We start from the raw sequence: 26518 nt of genomic DNA, 5'->3' as shown, positions 1-26518 counted from the left end.
AACTTTTCTGAATGCACCCTCTCCACCCAACCCCTGCTTTTAGAGACCTCTATCCTGTCCCCCCTCCGGCTCCTCTTTTCTAAGCTGAACAGTCCCAGTCTCTGTAGCCTCTCTTCATCTGGGACCTGTTCCCAACCCCTGATCATGTTAGTTGCCCTCCCCTCTCCCAGCCTTTCTCTTCCCCTCTCCCACCTCCTTTTCCCAGTCTCCCCCAGTTTTTTTCAATAAAGACAGAGTCAATGTTGGAAGAAACGTTATCTTTATTTTGTACATCAATAAGAAGGGGGGCTAGGGAAGGGCAAGTGGAAGGAGGTGAGGGAGGAATGGGGTACGAGCCCCCGATGGGGAGGACTGGGCTGGCTCTGCGGGCTTCTGGGGGTGGAAGCTCTCCTGCAGCCCCCCAATTACTCCCTCTCCCCAGATGGCAGCCTGCGGCAAGTGCAGCCGGGCTGATGGCCGAGTGGTGTGATGTGCCCAGTGTGGGCACTCAGGGCACTCCAAGCCAGAACTTCTTTGCAAGCGGGGCACCCCTTAGAACTGTGTGTCCGGGGTGGGGGTCGGGACCCTTTAAGCGCAGCCCTCGGCTAGCCTGAGACAGTATCTCCATGCTCTAAGTCCTCCTTTTATGCCCTGCCGGCACTGCTTCCGGCCAGCCTTAAGCCCTGTTCAGAGTCCACTCAATGTGGACTTACTAGTTCGAACTAGCAAAACGCTAGTTCGAACTAGTTTTTAGTTCTAGATGCGTTAGTTCGAACTAGCTTAGTTCGAATTAACTAATTCGAACTAAGTTAGTTCGAACTAGCGCTGTAGTGTAGACGTACCCTCAGAGATCTGATGGGCAGAATCCCATGGGATGCTTACATGAAGGGGAAAAGGAATCCAGGACAGCTGGCAATTTTTTAAAGAAGCCTTATTGAAGACACAGAAAGAAACCATCCCAATGCATAGCAAGAGAGGCAAACATGATAGGAGACCAGATTGGCTTACAGGGGAAATCCTTGGTGAACTTAAGCACAAAAAGGAAGTTTACAAAAAGTGGAAACTTGGACAAATGACCAGGGAGGGGTTTAAATATATAGCTCGAGAATGCAGGGAGGTTATCAGGAAGGCAAAAGCACAATTGGAATTGCGATTGGCAAAGGATGTGACGGATAACAAGAAAGGTTTCTACAGGCATGTTAACAAGAAGAAAGTGAACAGAGAGTGTATGGGGCCCCTACTGGATGAAGGAGGTAACCTAGTGACAGATGATGTGGGGAAAGCTGAAGTACTCAATGCTTTCTTTGCCTCTGTATTCACGGACAAGGTCAGCTCCCAGACTAATGTGCTAAGTGACATGAGATGGGATGAAGATGGACAACCCTTGGTGGGTAAAGAACAGGCTAGGAACTATTTAGAAAAGCTAAATGTACACAAATCCATGGGTCCAGACTAAATCATAGAATCATAGAATCATAGAATAGTAGTACTGGAAGGGACCTCAAGAGGTCATCGAGTCCAGCCCCCCGCCCTCAAGGCAGGAACGAGCTCCGTCTACACCATCCCTGACAGATGTCTATCTAACCTGTTCTTAAATATCTCCAGAGAGGGAGATTCCACCACCGCCCTTGGCAATTTATTCCAATATTTGACCACCCTGACAGTTAGGAATAAATGCATCCGAGGTTATTGAGGGAGTTGGCAAATGTCTTTGAGGAGCCTTTGGCCATTATCTTTGAAAAGTTGTGGAGATCGGGAGAGATCCCAGATGATTGGAAAAAGGCAAATGTAGTGCCCATCTTCAAAAAAGGGAAGAAAGATGATCCAGGGAAATATAGGCCAGTCAGTCTTACCTCAGTCCCTGGAAAAATCATGGAAGAGATCCTTAAAGAATCTATTTTGAGGCACTTGGAAGAGAGGAAAGTGATTAGGAATAGTCAGCATAGATTCACAAAGGGCAAGTCGTGCCTGACAAATCTGATTAGCTTCTAAGATGAGGTAACTCGCTCTGTGGACATAGGAAAGTCAGTGATATGCCTTGACTTTAGCAAGGCTTTTGATACAATATTCTTGCCAGCAAGTTAAGGGAATATGGATTGGATAAATGGATGGTAAGATGGATAGAAAGCTGGCTAGAAGGCCGGGCCTAGCGGGTAGTGATCAACGGCTCAATGTCAGGATGGCGGTCGGTTTCTAGCGGAGTGCCCCAACGTTCAGTTCTAGGACCAGTTTTGTTCAATATCTTTATTAATGACCTGAATGAGGGAATGGATTGCACCCTCAGCAAGTCTGCAGATGACACTAAGCTAGGGGGAGAGGTAGATACGCTTGATGGCAGAGATAGGGTCTAGAGTGACTTAGACAAATTGGAGGATTGGGCCACAAGAAATCTGATGAGGTTCAACAAGGACAAGTGCAGAGTCCTGCACTTGGGACGGAAAAATCCCAAGCATTGTTACAGGCTGGGGACCAATCAGCTAAGTAGTAGTTCTGCAGAAAGGGACCTGGGGGTTACAGTGGATGAGAAGCTGGATAGGAGTCAACAGTGTGCCCCTGTAGCCAAGAAGGCTAATGGCATACTAGGTTGCATTAAGAGGAACATTGCCAACAGATTCAGAGATGTCATTATTCCCCTTTATTCAGCTCTGGTGAGGCCACATCTGGAGTATTGTGTCCAGTTCTGGGCCCTCCACTACAAAAAGGATGCGGATGCATTGGAGAGGGTCCAGTGGAGGGCAACCAAAATGATTAGAGGGCTGGAGCACATGACCTATGAGGAGAGGCTGAGCAAGTTGGGTCTGTTTAGTCTGCAGAAGCCAAGAGTGAGTGGGGATTTGATAGGGTTTTGCCTTTAACTTCCTTAAAGGAACTTCAAAGGTCATAGACAGCTCCTTTTTGCGCAAAAGCCTCTTGCACAAAAACGGCCCCTAATTATGCAAATAAAGTGCAGCAATATGCTAACTCACGCTTAATTTGCATTGGCTTTTGTGCAAGAGGGATGCAATGTAGACATAACCTCAGTGTGCAGGTTACACTATGATGCCTACCAAAAACTTAGCCCTACTTAAGACAACTGATATGATGAAGCCACGTCCTATTATACTGTCCAATATTGTCTCAATTTTTCCCGGTGCTCACCCATCCTTCTGTGTCTGTACCTGTCTTTTGTCACTTATTCTATAATGGGATCTTGGTCCATGACTAGACTCCTAGATGCTACCGTAACACAAGTAATAAAATAAAAGTAATTAGGATACGGGTTGTGCTCACACATGTAAAATCCTACAGCAGAACTAAAAATCAGATGAAGTGTCTGATCAAAATCTTATCGAAGTAAATAGAAATACTTCTCTATTGACTTCAATGAGGTTTGCATCAGGCCCTAAAAAGTTGCTATTAAAGAGAGAGGGTAGAAGCCATGTGTGGTCATGCCTAATAGCAAAGACAAAAGTTCAACCTACAGGTTAGAGCTGGATCAAGAGTGGGTGGAGCCCAGGAAATGCGCCGAGGGTCAGTACCACAGGGGCAGAAAGCTAAATGCCAGAGCTGGGGAAAAGGGGAGGTAGACCAGAGTTGTAAGCCAGAGATCAGAGTGGGAGACACAGAAGCTGAATGCCAGAACTGGAGAGCCATCTGGAGGCAAAAGCCACAGGCAGAGCCAGAGAGTCAAAACCGGAAGTCTGAAGCCAGAGGGAAGCAGGAGAGCCCTCAGAGCCACGTGGAGCATGCAGCACGGCACTGGCAGCGATTCTTCTCCCTCCTCCCCCCATTGGTGGGCCTACCTAGGATGCCACAGGAGGGGAGGATCCATGCCTTAGTCCAGCTGGGACCCAAGGTTAAAGACTTATTGCTTTGTCGTGTAGTAACAGCCCCACTGGACTCATGCTATGGCAGGGTGCCAAAAACATTCCATAACCCCACTGGCTAACTATTTTGTTCTCTAGACAGTCAGGTTAAGTGGATGGTCAAGTTTTCCTACATTGCTCCATGAATAGCCACATTTTGGAGTGTGCTAGGAAGTCTGAGATACGGGTGCTTTAAATCAGCAGAACAACATGCTGCTGTCTAACTGGATTTGGTTTGCCAAGAGCTATATAAAAGGTCATATTGTGCCCAAGCATTGAACAGGGGCCAGCCACACAGTCCCTAATAATGCCCCTTCCGGTGTAAGCCACCTCAAAGAGAGCAGGGTAGAGGTGAAATCTTAGCAGTGTCATCTGAGGTCTATTATCGTAGATCACTCCTATGCAGCGCAGCACAGCACAGCACAGCACAGCCTCATGCTTACATAATCAAACAAAGAGATTGCAGAAGGCAGATCTCTCTTTGTTATCCAGTGCTATTTTTCTGGCATCAAGATCTCTGAAGACATGCCAGACTGCTTTTTAGCTTATGAAAGAGGAGCATATATTTGCTAGAAAGGCTAGAAACAAAGTTGAAACAGATATGACTTCTCAAAAATCAGGCAGCTACGGCTACCTCCTCTCTTATCCCCCAATTTGTAAACTGTATGTGAAAACAGGAAGAATAAATAAAAGCCTCCCAGGTCAACATTCAACTGTGCTCCAAACCTGGATCCTACGCATTTGCTCTTTTTCAATGTTTATGGCACAGTTAAAGATATACATGAAAGATTTCAGGTATAATTTAAAATCCTCTTGAACATGAAATAAACTAAAATGGGCCTAAAGATCAATTTCTAGTGTTGGCTCATTTAGATGCAGGTTTCGACAAAGAAAATTGCTCTCATTATTTATACTACTTCTAAAATATTGTTTCATGGGTGCCTTTCCCATCAGCTATTTACCTGTGGATACTCAGGATAATGAGAAGTGATCTCCTAGTTTAAAATACCTAGTTTAAATGAGAGACAATATGGGACAGGTGATTTCTTTTACTGGACTAACTTCTATTGATGAGACAAGGTTTTGAGCACAGAGAGCAATTCTCTAGGTTTGGAAAAAGTTCTGTACAAGATGGAACAGATAGTATAGTGTAAGTAGTTAGCATATATTCTAAGGGACAATTCAAGGTGAAGTAGCCCATTAACACCTATGTAGTCATATGACAAAAAGAAAGATCAGTGGTTCACAGATTGTTATAATAAGAGAGATAGAGATCCAGTGTCTTTCTTAAGACCATGATTTTTGGTGTCTAGCAAAGTTATGAATTTAAGCTCCCAGGCTCATCTTTTGAAAGTGTTGTGCAGGTTTCCTTTTAGGACAGTGACTGAACGATCAGACAGAGAGTGATAGGTTTGTAAAAAGTGTTCATTCCAGGGTATTAATGTCTTTTATCATTTTCCTGTGTGTGTTCATTCGAGAGCATAGCAATTGTCTGATTTCGCTCACATGGTTATTATCGGGGAAGTTAGTGCACTGATTGAAATACAGCACGTGACGGTAAGCATGTGTAGGACCCAAGGAGCTTGACAGGTGTGCCGTGACTGGTACTGCTCATTGTAGCAGGGAATCTATTTCTGCAGGTTTTGGCTTCTGTTGTTCTGACAAAATCTGGTGCCACTCTGAGATTGTATATCCTAGTCAGCAGGGAGCTTGCTTCTGAAGATGAGGTTAGGGAGTTGCTTCAGGAATGATTTCTTGCAAGATGGGGTCCCTACTAAGTATGGGTTGTAGTTATTTGATGACACACAATATAAGTTCCAGCGTGAGGTGGTAGATGACAACTAGAGACCAGAAGGAGCTTTATTTCTGGATTGAAGCTGGTTCGCTCAGGTTATTTGGGTGACCTGTTCCATTATGCGATCTACTTCTCTAGTGGAGTGTTCGTGTTTGATGAAGGCAATTTTAAGTATTAAGGTGTGTATATCAGCCTTTTTCTTCTGTGAGGGCCTGGTTGTAGATAACCAATTTCTTAGTGTATTCGTGGTAGTTACTAGGTTTATGTAGGTAGGTGTGGTGATCTATGGGGTTCTAGTATCTAGTCATGCCTATTATTGAAGCTGATTACGGTGTCCAGGAAGTTGAGGCTGGTGCAGGAACGTTTCAGAGAGAGTTTAATGCACAGGGTGTGGGTGTTAAAATTGTGGTAGAAATCTGTGAGGGAGTGTAAGTTACATGTCCAGAAGATGAAAATGTCATCAGTGTATCTGCGGTGTATATAATTGATTTCATGGTGCATTTTTGCAGCACTTTTCTCTCTAGAACACTCCAATACCAACCTCAACTTCCTAAAAGCCACAATCAGCTTCAAAAACGGAACCCTTGATATCTTGACTCTCTCACCAACAGAAATTAGTCCAATTAAAGATATTACCCCACCCACCTTCTCTAATACCCTGAGGCCAACATAGGTATAATAATACTAGCTTAAATGTCTCTTCACAAGAGTGACTGTCTTATGTTGCCAATGCTACACTGACACTTTACACCACAGCAAAAATGCAGTCAAAGAAACACTATGTTAATCATGAAAAAAGGGGCACTAATTCAGAATAAAATCTAAGGGCCAGAATCTTCTACTGCACATCTGTTTATATACATATTTTGTAAAATTATCATATTTACCTGCACCCTTAAATCTGCCACTTACAAATCATCCATGGAGGGAAAGATTGCATATCCTTGTATGTCCCAGTCCACTATGTTTTGTTTTCTTACACCTATTTCTTGTGTCTGGCAGTAAGGCTATGCCTACATTACAGACCTTACAGTGCACCAATGCAGCTGTGCCACTGTAAGGTCTCCTCTATAGCTGCTCTATGCAAGTTAGAGTGAGCTCTACCCCCAGCATAATGAAATCATGTCCAAGCAGTTGTAGTGATGTCAGCCAGAGAAACTGTCTACACCTGTGCTTTTGTCAGTGAAACTTAGGTCAACTGGGGCGAGAGGTCTTTTTTGCATCCTGACTGACAACAGTTTTGCTGACAAAAGTGCTAGTGTAGACAAAGCCTCTGTGTTTATACAGTGCCTAAAACAATGGAGTCCCTATCTGACTGGGGCTCTCCAGATACACTCAGGGAAGGACAGAATTTCACTGTGACTCTCTGAAAAAGATTTGGAGTGGTTTTTTTTAAATAAGTGAATCTGAAATAATAATAAAAATAACAATTCATATTCTGAAGAAGAGTTGTAGTTCACCTATAACTGCACCATCCATAAGGAGTTTGGTACCAGTCTCAGTAGAGTTTAAGTACAGGTAGGAAAAAGGGCTTTCATCTAAAACCTTTATTGGCTTTACTATAGTAAGCTCTTGAGTTCTTATCCATGCAAAACTTGACTGCTGTATGTGTGTGTGTGTGTGTGTGTGTGTGTGTGTGAATTGATTACATATGTTTCTATTCCATCTCCTGTTCAGCCCCAAAAGCTAATAGTAGAGAGGCCATAGTCTCCACTTATAGTGCACAAGGAATTGCCAGTGATCTGAATGGGACTTCCCATGCATGCATCAAGCAAAGATCATGTATGACCCATGATGAATAATTTTTCTGCATTCCTTTTATGCAGTGATGCATAATTCTTCTGCACTATGTTTGTGCAATCTTGGTGCCTTATGGCACAGACTTTACCCCATCTCTTTCTATATTTAGTGCCTGATCCAATGCTCACTGGCATCAGTGAAAGTCTTTCTATTGACTTTAGTGTGTGGTGAATTGGATCCATAAAGATTCATGTGAAAACAAGACTAATGATCAAACACCTACCCATTTTAATTTTAATACAGCACTGAATCTTTCTTTGCAAAGCTGACTTACCATTTCTTTAGAGAAAATAGATTTGATATACACGAGTGGTACATCCTTCCACCATACCGAAATGGAAATGTACATAGCTGATCATCCTCTGTAAACACTGAAATACAAAAGTAAAACCTCCATGTAGTCACACACTGACATGCACCCCTTTGCTTACACAAAGTAATGCTAATTTAAAGGAACAGACACTTCAAGTATCTCAACAGTATGGTGGATCCTGTTTCTTGTGAACTCTAGTGCAGTAAGTGTATGTCTAGACCAGGGGTCTCCAAACTTTTCAGCCCGAGGGCCGCATTAACTATCAAACAGCAGTTCGGGGGCCGCTTTCACGACGGGGAATTTCAGTTGCCTATTGCGCCCTCTGTCGCAGCGCGGCCGGTACTCTGACCATGCACTCCCTCCAGTGCTGAAGGGGAGGGAAAGGGGGGCCCGGGCCCACCCTCACTCACGGGCCCCAGCCCAGGGCCCTGAGGACACGGAACCAGCTGGCTCCTGCCGTAACTCGTCAGCCCGCCAACTCTAACGAGTTCTGCCCTGGGCTGCTTCCTTTCCCTCCTCGTGTGACCCTCTACCTCCCCCCACCGTGGGGCAGTCACCTTTGATTCGTCCGTCAGGCTGACGGTCGTATATCCAGACGCCCACCCCTCCCGCCGGGGCTGGTCCTGCCGTCTGGGTGGCCGTCGGGTCTGGACTCCTGAGAAGGGGGGGGGCTTTTCCCCCTGCTCTCCCCTTCCTCTGCACGCTGTCCTCCCCTCCTGCTTGCCACCGCTCACTCCTTCCCCCCCCCCCCCGGGCGGAAGGGGTCACCTTTTTAAAGTTCCCGCCGGGGTTCACGTTCCCCCGCACGTCGCCGGGCGGGCGTTACCACCACCTTCCATCCTGCCCCCTGATTGGCCGGCTGCCCTGTCAGTCTGGGCGGGGGAACGCCGCCCGTGCTAACCCCCGCCCCCTGCGCCGTTTGCCGCCGCGCGGCCACTTGTCAGCGGAGCGGCCCGCTTCTCCTGCCCCGGCGCGGCGTGGGTACATGCCGCACACCCCTGACAGGGCCCCCTCCTCCCGCGGCAAGAAGGGCCCGTTCGGCGGCGCCCCAGGGACGGGCGGGGGTCACGGGCGGGGGTCGCCTCGTCACACCGGCATGCGGAAGAAGGCGGGGCCAGACAAAAAGGTCTCCACGGGCCGGATGAGAGGGCCTCGCGGGCCGCATCCGGCCCGCGGGCCGTAGTTTGGAGACCCCTGGTCTAGACTACAGGGTTTTGTCGACAGAAGTTTTGACGACAGATACTGTTGACAAAGCTTCTGTCGACAAAGAGCGTCTAGACTACATCCAGTTCTGTCGACAAAGCAAGCTGCTTTGTCGACATAACAGTGTGGACGCAAAGGACAGTTTAGATGCAATAATGCCTTCTATTGACAGAACTCTGTCGATAAAAGGCATTATTCCTCATAGAATGAGGTTTACACACGTCGACAAAACTGCTGAGTTTTGTCGACGTTATGTCGACATAACTCAAAGGCAGTGTGGACGCAGGTATAGTTTTGTCAACAAAAGTCCACTTTTGTCGACAAAACCGTGTAGTCTAGACACACCCTAAGAGGAAAAGGAAATAATCTTAGAATGCACTGGACTTGCAGACATAATAACTAAAGCAACATCATTAAAGCACTCAGTGTTGGAATAAAAATTTCAGATAATTTCAGTTCAGTGTCATCAACATATGGCAAATCCTGGTACAGCCAGACATAATCATTATTAATAATAACACATTCATATTATTAGTGCAGTATCTGAAATAGTAGTTACTGTGCCTCTATATCAGATTATAACATCCATTTGCTTTTCAAGCTGACGCTTTATTGTAATCAAGTAGACAAAAAAGGCAAAAGGGTAGAAGGGTTATAAAAGGTGGAGGAAGATACTTAACATGGGGGCACCAAACATCAGACCATCACCGCTTTTGAAATAAACAAGCTCTTTACAAGTGAATAAAAATGAACGGAGATGGATGTCTAGGAGCAAGGGTTCTATGCCTTCCTCCCCAATGGTACAGCTGAACCAGAAGGGATGGTGGGAGCCCTATAAAGTAGGTAAGCCTAGGTCTGGCCCTCCCACTTTTTACCAGCCACAGAGGCCTAGCAACAGGTGGAAGAGGCGGAGAGGTTCTTAGGGGGAAGAGGTGACACAGAAGTGGGGTGGGGGTGGGGAGAGAAAGGGGTGGCATGGGCCATTTGCAGCAATAGAGTCCAGTCTGTCTGGACTGGGAGAATTGGCAGCCCAATCTCAACAAGTCTAAACTGGAGGGGGGGCAGTTCAGCAGCCCCACCCCAAAAATAGCACCAGTGCTGCTGGCTGGGCATGTGCACAGCCACTTCAGTCTGGATACCCACATGCAGCTCACACCTAAGCCCCAGCATCATCCTCAGGGTGTGTCTACATTTGCACTTGACCTACAAAACATATAGTTCATGGGTGCTTACTCTCCCCCCCCCCCCCCCCCCCGAATGACAGAGCTTTGCAGCGGTAAGCGAAAGTGCGAATGCTGCTTTGTCAGCAGGAGCATTCTCCTGGGTGGAAGCATTTTGTGGGCAAAAGTGCTGACAAACAGCATTCACCCAAGCTGACCTTTAGCAACAAGGCTTTGCCAACACAGCCTTGTCGCTAATAGCTGTGTAGTGTAGACATGCCCTCAGACTAGCTGTTCTGCCTATGGCATGTGATTTGGTAGATGCTCACAGAAGATCCCTATCCATAATACCACCAGAGAAAGAGGAGGTATTGACTCTCAAGAACCCCTTTAGATCTCGTAGCCAGTGGTTAGAGCACTCACTCATGATGTGGGAGATCCAGATTCAATTCCCCATTCTCCCTGATGTGGAAAAGGGATTTGAATTCTGTTTTCCCCCACCCAGGAGGGTGCCCCAGCCACTGTGCTTTGGGATATTCTGTGTCTTATGTTCTTAGGTGTCTCCTAATATCCTGTTAGAGATACTCCCACTATGAATAAATAATTCGATATGCACTGGGGCCCATCTTTCTGTTCCTCCAGCACTGTCTTTAAAAGTTCACATTGAAACAAGCACAGGCTTGTTATAGGGTTGCATAGCATAGATACCGTAAACAGTTTGTTATTAGTGGTGTGTATTTGGTACCTTGGTGGTGAAAGATTCCATGTACTGAACCTCTTCCTTGCACAGACCCATGGTTCTACAAATAAAAATAATGCAGACTACATGAAATGTTTTGTAAGGAGAAAACATACATTTAAACAAGTCCCAAAACGTGTTATGTCACACTTCAGCAACAAGCCCATTATGCATGTGTGGTTTTGACTAGGGCATGTTCTTGTGAAAAGGGAAAAAAAAACATTGGCTGATGAAAGATTGTGGCTTACCCAGGAAAAGCCAAACATGGCACAAGAATGCAGAAGACCAGCTTTGTTATATTTCTCTATTATCTAGGGCAATAAGTTCCTATTTCTTTTGGCAGGAAGCACATGTCTTTCAGAAATAGTTCACAGCTATGAATACTACCCCAGCCTTTTGATCTTTCACATCATATAGCAGTGTTTCCTATGGGATAAGTTATAAGCAATCTCTATTTGTGCTCACTGATCAGTAAATGAACACTGATAAAACTATATATGTTAATTCTACTCAATCATAAGAAATAAGAAATAATAGTAGGACATATAAAATGTCACTGCCATCAAAGGCACTGAGGACAGCTAACAACAATAAAGTTGTGAATAGATAGAGATAGAGATATATTAAATATCAGAAAAACAAGGAAACTGGCAGACAGAAGGAGTAAAAATAGATGGAGGGAAGGTTATAAATAAAGAGCTTACCATAATGCTTCTAAAAAACAGCTTGAGATGTTTATTAGTTACAGGGAAAAGCTTAAAAGAATGCAAGAAAGAAACAAGTTCCACACTCTGGAGCCTCCAACAGCTCCATCAACTCCCAACCTAAGGATTGATCCAACACTCAGGGTACGTCTAAACTACATGGCTCCATCGACGGAGCCATGTAGATTTGTTTGTTCGGCAAAGGGAAATGAAGCCGCGATTTAAATAATCGCGGCTTCATTTAAATTTACATGGCTGCCGCGCTGAGCTGACAAACAGCTAATCAGCTGTTTGTCGGCTCAGCGCGCTAGTCTGGACGCTCCCCTGCCGACATGAAAGCCCTTTATTGATCTCCCCGGTAAACCTCATCCTACGAGGCGTAACGGGGAGGTTGATAAAGGGCTTTCAGGTCAGCGCGGGAGCATCCAGACTAGCATGCTGAGCTGACAAACAGCTGATCAGCTGTTTGTCGGCTGAGCGCGGCAGCCATTTAAATTTAAATGAAGCCGCAATTATTTAAATCGCAGCTTCATTTCCCTTTGCCGATCAGCCTAATCTACATGGCTCCATTGACGGAGCCATGTAGTTTAGACACACCCTCAGTGGCCCAATCAAGATTCAGGCCCTTTGTGCTAAGCATTGTAGTGACACATAGAAAGGGACATTCTCTGGCCCAGAATGCTTACAGCCAAGACAAGGTGCAACAAAAAATGAAATATGCTATTGAAGGGGGTGGGGGAGGACACCAAGAACAGAGGTAAGAACAGGTGGCTACCTAAGCTAGTTACCTGGGGTTAGATAGCTCTGAGTTAATTATTTAAAAATACAAACGCCAATATTAATGGTATCATTAATCCCTACTGGCCCTTGACTAGCCACTAATAGTTACAGCCCTGATCCAGATCACTTATGTATGTACTGTTTAATTTTAAGCATATAAATACTGAAAGTTCTGCACGTGCTGTGCTAAGTGCTTTGCTAGATCAGGACTTGAGCCAGGATAAACCTTAGTAGCCTGAGCACCAATGTTGCATAAATTGCTGGTTTCGTCCCCTTGGAGGCTAGTCTGATTTACCCCAAGAAGAGAGTCACACTTTCAGGCTGGGTCCAACTCAAGTTTATTGGTTGCAACCAAGGTACGGCTAAGGAACTCAATGTTCAAAGCAGAGCCGACCCTGAGCGTTGGCTAAGCATCCTTTTTATACTTTCTTTAACTTTCTTATCTAACTTGGCACGTCTTGATTTGTTACCTTAGCTTCGTGTTGCCGCGTTATTGGTTAGCATATTTCAACTCTATTCCATTCAGTAACAACCACCAGTATAGCTTACTTAAGCAATAGCAATTAGCAAATTTCCCTAACTCAAGTAATACGTGTAATCCAGTCCTTGAGAAATGGGTCTAAACGGCTAGTTCACATAGTCTTTACTATATTTTACTACAATTCCCTCCTCAAGATGCTTTCTTCGAATTATACTTAATCTGTTTCAGCCATTTCTATACACATCATTGCAATACGTATTACAATTACGACATACAAGACAAACTTGGACAGAACACAAACTTATTATGTCATGACACAGAACCATGGTTTTGTTGTTGTTGTTGTTGTTGTTTTTCTTCAACTGGCACCAGCGCTTTCTGATGATCTGAAAGACAAGAAAACATTTCTCCCCCATCGGGGTGGCCTATTATAACTTAAAATACTGCCTAAGATCTGTTAGGGGAACCGGTTACAGCTAGTTCCTTACCACTTTCATGTACGAGTGAGCTGCAACTTTCTGAGAACAAGAGCGCTTCATCGGTACTCGTGACCTTCCACTCCCTTGAATTACCTTAGAGTTGCTAGCCCTCTCCAACAGTGGCATGGCTCAGTTTCCCTCTTGTATTGCAGACCGGGCTTTTTTTTATCTTATGATCTGTCTTGATCCTGCTAAATGACTTTTCTTAATTACACAGATTTGTCTAGCATTAATTTGGTAAGGAGAGTGGGCTTTCCAATTAGCCCCCACACCTCCTAATTCTTTTCAGTATAAGATTTTCATAACATCCAGGCTGCAGCAGTTGATTTATGCTGCTGACTCTGGGGTGGATCACTTACTCATGCTCTGTAAGGAGATTTATGTGTCTCCTTGTTAGGGCAGATTTAGCTTTTAGTGATTACATCTTTACATCCAATGTCTACCGGTTGACATTAGGGTGGCTTTTAAGTTACCTTCCCCCACGCCCTCGAACTAATTATAATGGCGTGTGAGGGAAAGGTTTTAACTTTTTTTTTTTTCTTCTTCTTCTCTCTGGACGGCCCCTACTCATGTGTTGTGAAACATCCTTGGGTTGCCTGCGATTCCAGCCGGAGAGGCTGTCGTTATCTATTTGCTAAGAAGGGCTTGAGAATTTCCTGAAGTTGCTTGGATTCGATCCTTGCTCAAAGCTCGCACTCTCTTTTTAATCGCATAGCCTAAGAAGGTGACCTTTGGCTGGGGCTTTTTCTTGTGAGACTTTATATCTCCTTTTTTCCTAGGGCATCCAACAGGGACTCCATTGCCCTTTTCTAGTTTTCTAAGTCTTTCTGCAATGTGATCACAAAGACATGGGGGAGCTGATACAAAACCCTGGGGCAACACAGTCCACAACAACTGAGTTTTGTCATGGGTATGTGGGTCCTCCCACTCAAAGGCAAATAGTTTCTAACTGTCTTTATGCAAAAGGATAGAGAAGAAAGCATCTTTTAAATCTAACACTGAGAACACCTTTGCATCTGCCAGAACTTGTGTTACAATGGTGTGTGGATTTGGGACCATAGGGTGATCCACAAGAACCTTCTTATTTACAGCCTTCAGGTCCTGCACTAATCTATATGTAAGGGGACTGTTACCCCTTACTAAAACTCTGTGGGAGTTTTTTGGCTTACCAGCTTCAGAAGGGGAAGGGTTCATGAGACTGACAGACCCCAGAGACAATGGAAAGCAGTCAACACTCCAGCTCAGCCTGACTGACAGGTTGTAAGTGGGGATTGTTCTGGCTCTCTCTCTGAGCAAACAGGGAGCTGAAAGAGCAGAGCGAGCTGTGTGCAGGAGAGGTCCTGCAAAGACAGAGATCTGAAAGAGGAGTACAAGAAGAAGTCCTGCAGCGACAGAACCAGACACAGACAGGCCAAGCAGTGCAGACCCTGTGTTGAGCAGCAGACTGGCAGTGCTCAGAAAGCCAAAAGGAACAGAGAAGCAACACAAGGAGCTGGAACTGGCCAAGCAGCACAGCCTGCAGCTGGATGTGGTGAGCTACTGGGACCTGCAAAGTGTGGGGAAAGGCTCTGGACTGGGAGAGGGGTCTGGCCACTTAGAGACTGAGGCTGTGTGGTCACTGCCAGTGCAAGCGTGTCCAGCCTGCAGCCCCTTGCAGCACATCCAGGGCTTCTAAGGAAGAGACTGTGAACTGTCCTTACACTCTGCAGACTGCTGTGTTGATGTCCCTGTGCTACAGAGCAGGGCTGTGTGTTCTCATTTAACCATTCTCATTGTTTCTTATTCTATTCTCTTTAATTAGTTGATGTTTAATAAATTGTATTTGCTTTGAACCTTATGAAGTGATCACTGGGCCAAGAAGGCCTGCAGTGTAAAGAGAGCACCTCGGAGTGGGGACACCCTAACTCCTGCCCCTAGTGACTACAAGGTCAGGGATTAAGCCCCAGGAAACCTGGGCCCAGCCTTGTTGGGGTTTCAAGGGCTCTGCTACTCAGGAGAGTGGAGGGGGAGCCCTCAGGATCAGGGAGCCGTGGGGTAAAGGAAGTGGGAGCGGGGACTCAGATCCTTTCGCTGGTTCATTTCACCGGGGTGTATAGAAGCCAGGAAAGTTCCCCACAAGAGCGGGACCATTCCCCCGCTTACATATACGAGGTGCCATCTGCTTTGCGTACTCCTAAAACCGGGGTGTTAAAGGGGGAAGAACCCTGTTTCACCGGCAGCTGCACTACAATCCGACCACCACGGAAGAAAATTTCAGCCTGCAGCTTAGTTAGCATATCTCGCCCTAGTTAGGCAACTGGGCATGCAGATGAAACTACAAAGGCATGCTCCAGCATATTATCTCTAATCTTCGTGAGGAGGGGCTTACATACAGGTAGCTTGCTTCGCCTTCTTCCTTCCCCTCCTCATGTTGCTCCACCATGGGAGTTTTTCTACGCCTGCCTTGAGTCAGATCAACTTCACTACTAGAATCATTTAAAACCTTGGGGCACGCTCTCTTGCCTCCCGTGGCCTTAGTTTTTGCTATCATAACTCTACAAGCTCCTATACTACACTTCAGCAGCCACGCAGGTCGCCTCTGCATGTGATTCAACCAACAATTAATATTTGGGAACTAATCTCAGTGCCTACCTCGAGTAACAATACTATGCACAGAGGCAACTAGATTTACATTAAAAGACTCTGTATCTAGCCAGCCTATCCCAAAGATTGGCCACTCTAGCTGACAGAACTTGATTAAATAATCCTTTGTCATTTTAATCCCAAAATCACCCTTAAATTTACTGAAATTGCGCAACATGCATCCCAATGGGGTTACGGAGTTTTCTACCCGGGAGCGACCTGGACTCATGTCTATATATTTATTACACACACACACACACACACACACACAGTCAACACGCTTTTACCACGGCTCCGTATGTCAATAGAATGACACCACACCAGCTTTTAGCGTCCGAACTCAGAGAGGGTCCAGCGCTTGGCTGCCTCACTAGAGACACCGGTGTGCCCTTGTGGAACCGTGACACTTAAGACAGGTCTATCAGACAGCAACAAATATAGACAAACAGGGGGCTTGGAGACTCACTGGGTCACGAGGTTCGGCTGACCCCCCTTGCAATCAAGAAATCCTGGTCCTCGGGTTTCCCCTTGCAGGATTCTTGGGGCAGCTGGAGTCAGCTTAAGTCTCAGACCTGGTCAGCGACAGTCATTCTTACACACAAACTTTTAGTTTAACAATTTAGGTTTCTAACAAATCATTAATATCAAGAACAGAAGTACTCCTACTAAAAACAAAAGCAATCCCCTGGGGTTTTTCTAACTCCTCATAATTTCCCTACGCAACCCACTGGTTCGTGGTGTTCCTTCTGGGGCTTACAGAGGTTTTTACCATTTGGGTGCGACCCAATTCCACAATATTGTGTTCTTTCCAATGTTCAGAACTATGTGCTGAACGCAACGCCCCCGGGGGACAAACAAATACTCAGATCTCTGTGCTGAGTGCAAACTTACAGATCAATATCTACAAGAACACAGGAATAGGTATACTCACTCCGTCTATACCCCGGCGCCTTCCTCTTTTCTTCGGACCTGACAGCCTCGTGTGACTCATTCAATAGAGACTCCTTTAACTTTCCGGATGTCCCGACTCACGCTTTCGGTGCCGTGACGGACTCAAACAGTCCGGTGCGCACTTCACGGTCACCTACGGCGAATCTTGTCGTCCGACTCCGGAGTAGTCCAAGGGGTGTCCCATCTGGGTCGCCAATTTGTTGCATAAATTGCTGGTTTCGTCCCCTTGGAGGCTAGTCTGATTTACCCCAAGAAGAGAGTCACACTTTCAGGCTGGGTCCAACTCAAGTTTATTGGTTGCAACCAAGGTACGGCTAAGGAACTCAATGTTCAAAGCAGAGCCGACCCTGAGCGTTGGCTAAGCATCCTTTTTATACTTTCTTTAACTTTCTTATCTAACTTGGCACGTCTTGATTTGTTACCTTAGCTTCATGTTGCCGCGTTATTGGTTAGCATATTTCAACTCTATTCCATTCAGTAACAACCACCAGTATAGCTTACTTAAGCAATAGCAATTAGCAAATTTCCCTAACTCAAGTAATACGTGTAATCCAGTCCTTGAGAAATGGGTCTAAACGGCTAGTTCCCCTTTTTACTACAGCTTCTAAAACATGCGCAATTAGCTAAATGATATGTGCTGTTTCAAGCTTAAGTAATGGAAGGGGGAAGAAGCACACATAGTCTTTACTATATTTTACTACAATTCCCTCCTGAAGATGCTTTCTTCGAATTATACTTAATCTGTTTCAGCCATTGCTAGTTTCTGGTAATGTACATTTCACGTTTTACAACTGACTGCATAGTCCGCTGTACAAGAGCTATAAGACATGGTGCTAGACAAGGCAATAAGCATAACATTATCATAACAAAACAGAACTAAACAGGAATGTGTACCAACATAGCACAATAAGATTCGTGTTCATGTTCTTCTTACCAATTTTCAGTTTTAGTCTTTTTGTAGTCAGAAATCTTTGGGCTTTGGCGGTGTCCTAGAAGCTGAGTTTTCCTCTTTTTCTTTGCATGCAGGGGAGAGGTTACTAGCACATCACCCTGTAATATTTTATTTTGGTTCTTCTGGTATCCAACAGGTGGGAAAGCAGGACCAGAAGAGAGAGGTTTATCAGCAGTCGGGGTAGGATCATTTTGAGATGGAAGGATCTTTTTGCAGTGAGAAGCCTTGGCCAACAGTCAGTTCTTGGTACTTCACAGCGGTGTTGGTGGTTAGCAAAACTTGGTAAAGGTCTTTCTAGAGTGGTCTTTCGCTGATGGACATAAGAGTATTCTCTGAGCCAAAAGCCAGCTAGCTCTTTTAGAACCAAGGTTATTTCCTAGGAATGAAGCAAACCGTAAAAACAATCCCGCGTGGTTGTTTGATACCGGCCTTATCAAAGTGAGGCCTTTCTGGCATGTGGTTGCCAGGGGAACCAGGGTCACAGTAACTGCTGTAGCATACGCTTCTCAGGCTGACTTAATGATTTGAGTTTGTCAGTCCTCAGCAAGATGCCATGGACTGCCTCAGTTTACTCCTATAGTTCTTTTCTCTTGACTTTGGGGTTCTTCTTAATCTACTAGGTTAAATCCAACAATTTAAGGGGTTTTAATTTACTCTGGAAGTGCCGGTACAGCACCAACATTATTATAAATGTTAAAATCAAAACTCCTCACATAATTTGGCAAACACTATTCAAATCCATCCCCAAGATATTTCGTCGCCTTACTGGCGCTGCCCATGATTATAGGTTTGACCTCTACTGCCTGGTTGAGTGCTGCAGAGATAGGTGTTTGGCATGGTCCACGGTGTTTCCCCATCTGTGCGTACCTCAGACGGCCAGCCCCGATATATCTTTGGGCATTGGCCACCAACTTCTTGATCTTTGCCTGCAGGGCCAGTAAACCCTCCTCTTGGTACTTACTTCTGCCGTGCCACTCAGCATCTCATGTGAGGTTATCTCCACTACCAAAGTGCGATAGAGCCACATTCTATTGACTGTCAGGCCGCTTGATGAGGGACTGTTATGCACACAGACGGATATATAGAGGGGCAGGATGGAGTGATCTGTCTGGGTAGTCAAACACCAGTAGGTACCGTTCATTTGGACCAGCTCGATGTTCATTTGTTTCTCTGAGACAACCACATCAAACCTAGGCAGATTCGTCATGATGTTAAATGGGCAGATACATAAAATTTCCTTATCAAAGTGGGTGCAACAATCCCTGGGTATAGGGAGGCTCCCACACCTTCAGAATAAACAATGCTTCTTATTTTATCTATATGCCCCTGCTTTGGTACAGGCAGGGAGGTTACTATTCTGATCTGATCTGAGTGAGGAATCCCCAGAGAGGCCAAAAACGAATGGTTGTACTATGCCCTGTCCAGGTGGGTCTTTGGGTCCTCATGGATTCTTTCTTTCCCCACTCCCATGGGTAGGCACAGGGGAGATAATCTTCAGTCCAAACATCAGGTTAGGTTTAGTGAAGTAGACACAGAGCTGGACAGATCCTTCAAACTATTTAGGATCAATTGATTAGCTTGGCTGGTGTCTAGGCCTTCACGGGCACTGGCTATTACTGCATTTACAAGCCTGGATTCTCATACAATTTCTGGGCTTTGACATAAGTGTTGCTGACAGAGTTTCCAGGCTCAAACCAATCTGCGATGGTATCTGCTAAGCTTTGTCATTGCCTACTCAGGCATTTGCCAATTTGATTAGCCAGTCTAGCACACAGCTGGTCTGTACCAGTGTGGAACATCATCAAGGTAAAGATCAGTGACAGTTGTCCTGGTTCTGGGACAGGGGCCTGTTCAGGGCATGATGCACAATTGGGAGGCTCTATTTTGTCCTTAAAGTCCTGGTTGATGATATCCAAATGAGGGCAAGTTAGCAATGGCCATTCATTAAAGCAAAACCAAACCAGTCTGGTGGGAAGGGGCTAGTACCCGTCTCCCATCCTTCTGTTCACATGATGCACTCTTTGCTTCCTTCCAGTTCTTTTTGTTCACCTGTGGCGACATTGTTAACATTCTCCTAGCCTAAACAATTTTCTATACACATCATTTGCAATACGTATTACAATTACGACATACAAGACAAACTTGGACAGAACACAAACTTATTATGTCATGACACAGAACCATGGTTTTGTTGTTGTTGTTGTTGTTTTTCTTCAACTGGCACCAGCGCTTTCTGATGATCTGAAAGACAAGAAAACATTTCTCCCCCATCGGGGTGGCCTATTATAACTTAAAATACTGCCTAAGATCTGTTAGGGGAACCGGTTACAGCTAGTTCCTTACCACTTTCATGTACGAGTGAGCTGCAACTTTCTGAGAACAAGAGCGCTTCATCGGTACTCGTGACCTTCCACTCCCTTGAATTACCTTAGAGTTGCTAGCCCTCTCCAACAGTGGCATGGCTCAGTTTCCCTCTTGTATTGCAGACCGGGCTTTTTTTTATCTTATGATCTGTCTTGATCCTGCTAAATGACTTTTCTTAATTACACAGATTTGTCTAGCATTAATTTGGTAAGGAGAGTGGGCTTTCCAATTAGCCCCCACACCTCCTAATTCTTTTCAGTATAAGATTTTCATAACATCCAGGCTGCAGCAGTTGATTTATGCTGCTGACTCTGGGGTGGATCACTTACTCATGCTCTGTAAGGAGATTTATGTGTCTCCTTGTTAGGGCAGATTTAGCTTTTAGTGATTACATCTTTACATCCAATGTCTACCGGTTGACATTAGGGTGGCTTTTAAGTTACCTTCCCCCACGCCCTCGAACTAATTATAACGGCGTGTGAGGGAAAGGTTTTAACTTTTTTTTTTCTTCTTCTTCTTCTTTCTGGACGGCCCCTACTCATGTGTTGTGAAACATCCTTGGGTTGCCTGCGATTCCAGCCGGAGAGGCTGTCGTTATCTATTTGCTAAGAAGGGCTTGAGAATTTCCTGAAGTTGCTTGGATTCGATCCTTGCTCAAAGCTCGCACTCTCTTTTTAATCGCATAGCCTAAGAAGGTGACCTTTGGCTGGGGCTTTTTCTTGTGAGACTTTATATCTCCTTTTTTCCTAGGGCATCCAACAGGGACTCCATTGCCCTTTTCTAGTTTTCTAAGTCTTTCTGCAATGTGATCACAAAGACATGGGGGAGCTGATACAAAACCCTGGGGCAACACAGTCCACAACAACTGAGTTTTGTCATGGGTATGTGGGTCCTCCCACTCAAAGGCAAATAGTTTCTAACTGTCTTTATGCAAAAGGATAGAGAAGAAAGCATCTTTTAAATCTAACACTGAGAACACCTTTGCATCTGCCAGAACTTGTGTTACAATGGTGTGTGGATTTGGGACCATAGGGTGATCCACAAGAACCTTCTTATTTACAGCCTTCAGGTCCTGCACTAATCTATACGAGGTGCCATCTGCTTTGCGTACTCCTAAAACCGGGGTGTTAAAGGGGGAAGAACCCTGTTTCACCGGCAGCTGCACTACAATCCGACCACCACGGAAGAAAATTTCAGCCTGCAGCTTAGTTAGCATATCTCGCCCTAGTTAGGCAACTGGGCATGCAGATGAAACTACAAAGGCATGCTCCAGCATATTATCTCTAATCTTCGTGAGGAGGGGCTTACATACAGGTAGCTTGCTTCGCCTTCTTCCTTCCCCTCCTCATGTTGCTCCACCATGGGAGTTTTTCTACGCCTGCCTTGAGTCAGATCAACTTCACTACTAGAATCATTTAAAACCTTGGGGCACGCTCTCTTGCCTCCCGTGGCCTTAGTTTTTGCTATCATAACTCTACAAGCTCCTATACTACACTTCAGCAGCCACGCAGGTCGCCTCTGCATGTGATTCAACCAACAATTAATATTTGGGAACTAATCTCAGTGCCTACCTCGAGTAACAATACTATGCACAGAGGCAACTAGATTTACATTAAAAGACTCTGTATCTAGCCAGCCTATCCCAAAGATTGGCCACTCTAGCTGACAGAACTTGATTAAATAATCCTTTGTCATTTTAATCCCAAAATCACCCTTAAATTTACTGAAATTGCGCAACATGCATCCCAATGGGGTTACGGAGTTTTCTACCCGGGAGCGACCTGGACTCATGTCTATATATTTATTACACACACACACACACACACACACACACAGTCAACACGCTTTTACCACGGCTCCGTATGTCGATAGAATGACACCACACCAGCTTTTAGCGTCCGAACTCAGAGAGGGTCCAGCGCTTGGCTGCCTCACTAGAGACACCGGTGTGCCCTTGTGGAACCGTGACACTTAAGACAGGTCTATCAGACAGCAACAAATATAGACAAACAGGGGGCTTGGAGACTCACTGGGTCACGAGGTTCGGCTGACCCCCCTTGCAATCAAGAAATCCTGGTCCTCGGGTTTCCCCTTGCAGGATTCTTGGGGCGGCTGGAGTCAGCTTAAGTCTCAGACCTGGTCAGCGACAGTCATTCTTACACACAAACTTTTAGTTTAACAATTTAGGTTTCTAACAAATCATTAATATCAAGAACAGAAGTACTCCTACTAAAAACAAAAGCAATCCCCTGGGGTTTTTCTAACTCCTCATAATTTCCCTACGCAACCCACTGGTTCGTGGTGTTCCTTCTGGGGCTTACAGAGGTTTTTACCATTTGGATGCGACCCAATTCCACAATATTGTGTTCTTTCCAATGTTCAGAACTATGTGCTGAACGCAACGCCCCCGGGGGACAAACAAATACTCAGACCTCTGTGCTGAGTGCAAACTTACAGATCAATATCTACAAGAACACAGGAATAGGTATACTCACTCCGTCTATACCCCGGCGCCTTCCTCTTTTCTTCGGACCTGACAGCCTCGTGTGACTCATTCAATAGAGACTCCTTTAACTTTCCGGATGTCCCGACTCACGCTTTCGGTGCCGTGACGGACTCAAACAGTCCGGTGCGCACTTCACGGTCACCTACGGCGAATCTTGTCGTCCGACTCCGGAGTAGTCCAAGGGGTGTCCCATCTGGGTCGCCAATTTGTTGCATAAATTGCTGGTTTCGTCCCCTTGGAGGCTAGTCTGATTTACCCCAAGAAGAGAGTCACACTTTCAGGCTGGGTCCAACTCAAGTTTATTGGTTGCAACCAAGGTACGGCTAAGGAACTCAATGTTCAAAGCAGAGCCGACCCTGAGCGTTGGCTAAGCATCCTTTTTATACTTTCTTTAACTTTCTTATCTAACTTGGCACGTCTTGATTTGTTACCTTAGCTTCGTGTTGCCGCGTTATTGGTTAGCATATTTCAACTCTATTCCATTCAGTAACAACCACCAGTATAGCTTACTTAAGCAATAGCAATTAGCAAATTTCCCTAACTCAAGTAATACGTGTAATCCAGTCCTTGAGAAATGGGTCTAAACGGCTAGTTCCCCTTTTTACTACAGCTTCTAAAACATGCGCAATTAGCTAAATGATATGTGCTGTTTCAAGCTTAAGTAATGGAAGGGGGAAGAAGCACACATAGTCTTTACTATATTTTACTACACCAAGTCTAAAATTCTTAGATTCCTGTAAATCCCATGAGGGTAGAGATCCATGAAGTTTGATGCACAGGGTGGGTCTTATAGAATCTGAAACCTTATAACTTGTGCTCCTGTCTGCTTGGCAAGAGCATTACAGATTTCTAGCACTTATTGTAAATGTGCTGCTCCCTTAATAACTGTGCATTGTATTACATGCTGCTTGCTGTTTTCTACCCTACTAGTAGGTGAAAGGACTTCTAGCTGCATAACCATAGTTGTATTATTAGCATGACATGATACCTGATTTTCCACATAGTTATCAGAATATAGCAAATGGCATCAGAAAACGCACTTGGTTTGTCCACAAATTCTGGACACTCTCCAGTACCTTGAATTCAAAACTCAGGGAATATCTTTTAAATTCTGATCATAATGGTATCCATGAAGAAAGATTTTGTCAGCTAAATTGCCCTGTGTAATTCAGCCTGCCATCTGGCCCTGTCCATTCAACCCAAGGACAGTATCTGGTGCCTGCCATTTTATGTTCAGCTTTTGGTACACTAATTAGCCATTCCAAATCACAAGAAAAATCACACTTACCATCCTTGAACAATCACTGCTGACAGTCAAAGCCAGGATGACAACAGTGAAAGGACTGCAGGCTTTCATCTTCTTTGTCTTTTCCAAAAAGACCTGCGTACAGCAGTAGGGCAAGGCTGTTCTGCTGCCCAGGGGTCTGAAGCTGCAGGATAAATCAGCAACAGGCTTTCGCAAGACGTTTGGATATACTCAAATCTCCCACTGGTTCACTTGACTTTAGAGTATATTAACTTGTTAGGTAATCAGAGTTCTTATCTGTGTCAATGATTAACTTCTTTATGGGCTGACGTGAATGAGGTTTTTGGAGCTATTTTAAAAAAACCACAGGGATTGAAGAGGACCCTGTATGGAGGTAAGTTCCCTCTACTTGCCTGGAACTAAGTGGGCTTGAAACGCACTCAGCACAATCTAGCCCAATATTATTTGCACTCGGAGAGCTATTTGGAATTGAAGCACATCTCTGTTTTCCTTTGATATGTCATTATAAACATGATACAGTAATTATGAAGAACTCCAAACAAGCCGCTCAGAAAACTGTTATGATGCAAAACATGAAACAGATCAGTGCCAATATCAGGCAAACAGAAGAATTACTCATTAACAGATGGTTACCTGCCCAGCAGTTATTTATAATAATGCAGGAACAGTGAGCTAGGGAAAAATAAAAGAAGAAAGAAAATGCACATTACTCTGATGAAACAGAAATTAGGTGCAGTAAATAAACCCATTCTATAGTAAGGTATTGTCTACACTCAAAAATGTTATCACCATAGCGAAGTCAGTTAAGAGTTTAATTTTACTAATATACCTATGTCAGTAAATGCTCTAGGCCAGTGGTTCTCAAACTTTTTTTTGGGGCCCACATGAAAGTTGACGAAGGACTTGGCAGACCACTTAATGATCTTTCCAAATATTGTTTATACCACTAGTGAGCTATTATAAAGCATTTCAGATAAAAGCGCTATATAAACAAACTTAATTAATGATTTTGTTCTACAAATAAAAGAACACAACTTATATTTTAATATCATTAGTCTTACCTTTCTTATGCAGTGGACGTGCCTATTTTTGTGAGCAATGTTCAGGGAAGTCAGGTGTAATGTTTGTCAGTTTTAGCCTTAGATCAGGTTCAGCATTCATCCTGCTTCTGTATTTGGACTTCAGGGCTGCAAGTGATGAAAATACTGTCCTACACAGGTACATAATAGCAAACAGCATCAGAAAAAGCACTGCTGTGTCCACAAGTTCTGAGTACTCTCCAATTCCTTGAATCCAAAACTCAATTAGAGAATGTCTTTTAAATTGTGACCATGATGTTTCCTTGCAAGAAATCTCCCACAAGCACTCTTGTGACTTATTGGACAAACCAGAAGGCAGCTTAAACTCACTAATTTCAATTCTGAAAATATTGCATTTCCAGTTGTTTTGCTCAGCTTCTACAGGTTGAACCTCTCTAGTCTGGCGACACTTGTATTCCAGCATGATTTTAGTTAGCTGAATTTCCACTTATCAAAGGTATGGCCAAGTTTCCCATGGTCCCATAAAGTTTGTTTACAGCCACCAGTCCTACCTCTCTGGCTATGTCTAGACTGCAGAAATCTTCCAGAAAAATTTCTTCCGAAAGAGAGCGCTCACACTGCAAAAGTGCATCGAAAAAGTGTTCTGCTTTTTCGAAAGATAGCGTCCACACTGAATCACATTTTAGCTGTGATTACTATGGATGGAATAGTCACCAGGGCACCTGTGCTTTTTCCTCTTTCCTCTTCTTTCGAAAGAACTCCCTCTTCCCCATTCACACACGCCTTTTTCTGAAAGAGCTCTTTTAGAAAGAGGCTTCTTCCTCGTAGAATGAGGATTGCCAACGTCAGAAAAACCCTTCTGTTCTTTCGATTTTCTTTCGGAAGCATGCAATTGCAGTGTGGACGTAATTGAAGTTTTTTCAGAAAAACAGCCATTTTTAAAAAAAAAACCACTCTGTAGTGTAGACATACCCTCAGTGTTCTGTGCTGCTCTTTAGCTCAATTTACACCCAAATGTCCAGTAAGCAATGGAAGTGTTGGTAATGCTGTTAGACAATATTGACCTCTTGTGGTTCAGCAAATACTCTGGTTTGGCACCGGTCAGATCCCGAGAGCACGAGACAAGAGAACTTCAATCTGTACTGGAACTTTTGTCTAAGAGCAGCAAAATGTTCTTTTTTTTTTTTTGTTCAAGAACTGATTCATTTTCAGACAGAAAATCGTCCAATATTGTACCTTTAGAGTATCTGTGGACCACCTGAATGGAGCTCATTTGACAGCCTCTGCTCTAGACTATGTCTCCACCATGGATCTTACAATGGTCTGGTTGTGCCTCTGTAGCCATGCTGTTGTAAAGTGTGTGGTGTGGCTACTTTTTATTGCCAGGAGAGAGCTCTCCCAGAGGCAAAATAAACCACCTTCAATGAGGGGTGATGGCTGTGTCTCCAGGAGTGCCAACAAAGCACTGTTCACACCAGCACTTAATATCATTAAAACTTTTGTCATTCAGGAATGTGTTGTTTTACAACCCTGAACAA

The 26518-nt window shown here is 44.6% G+C and overlaps 1 protein-coding gene across 1 annotated transcript in view; it reads right to left on the bottom strand.

The window, feature by feature from the left end:
* HGFAC (HGF activator) overlaps positions 1-24160 on the bottom strand; it is a 71515-nt gene extending 47355 nt beyond the window's left edge. The window contains exons 1-3 of the mRNA XM_075930824.2: positions 23962-24160; positions 10841-10895; positions 7694-7790 (exon numbers count right to left, since the gene is read on the bottom strand). Coding sequence (XP_075786939.1) covers positions 7694-7790; positions 10841-10895; positions 23962-24030 — 221 coding nt within the window. The 5' untranslated portion in view covers positions 24031-24160. The remainder of the gene's footprint in view (positions 1-7693; positions 7791-10840; positions 10896-23961) is intronic.
* Between the last annotated feature and the right edge of the window lie 2358 nt (positions 24161-26518).

Source organism: Pelodiscus sinensis, chromosome 4 (assembly GCF_052426305.1).
Source record: "Pelodiscus sinensis isolate ZL-2025 chromosome 4, ASM5242630v1, whole genome shotgun sequence".
In the NCBI taxonomy this organism is placed as follows: domain Eukaryota; kingdom Metazoa; phylum Chordata; order Testudines; family Trionychidae; genus Pelodiscus; species Pelodiscus sinensis.
The sequence above is the reverse complement of the archived record's forward strand: the minus strand, read 5'-3'. Positions and strand labels throughout refer to the sequence as shown.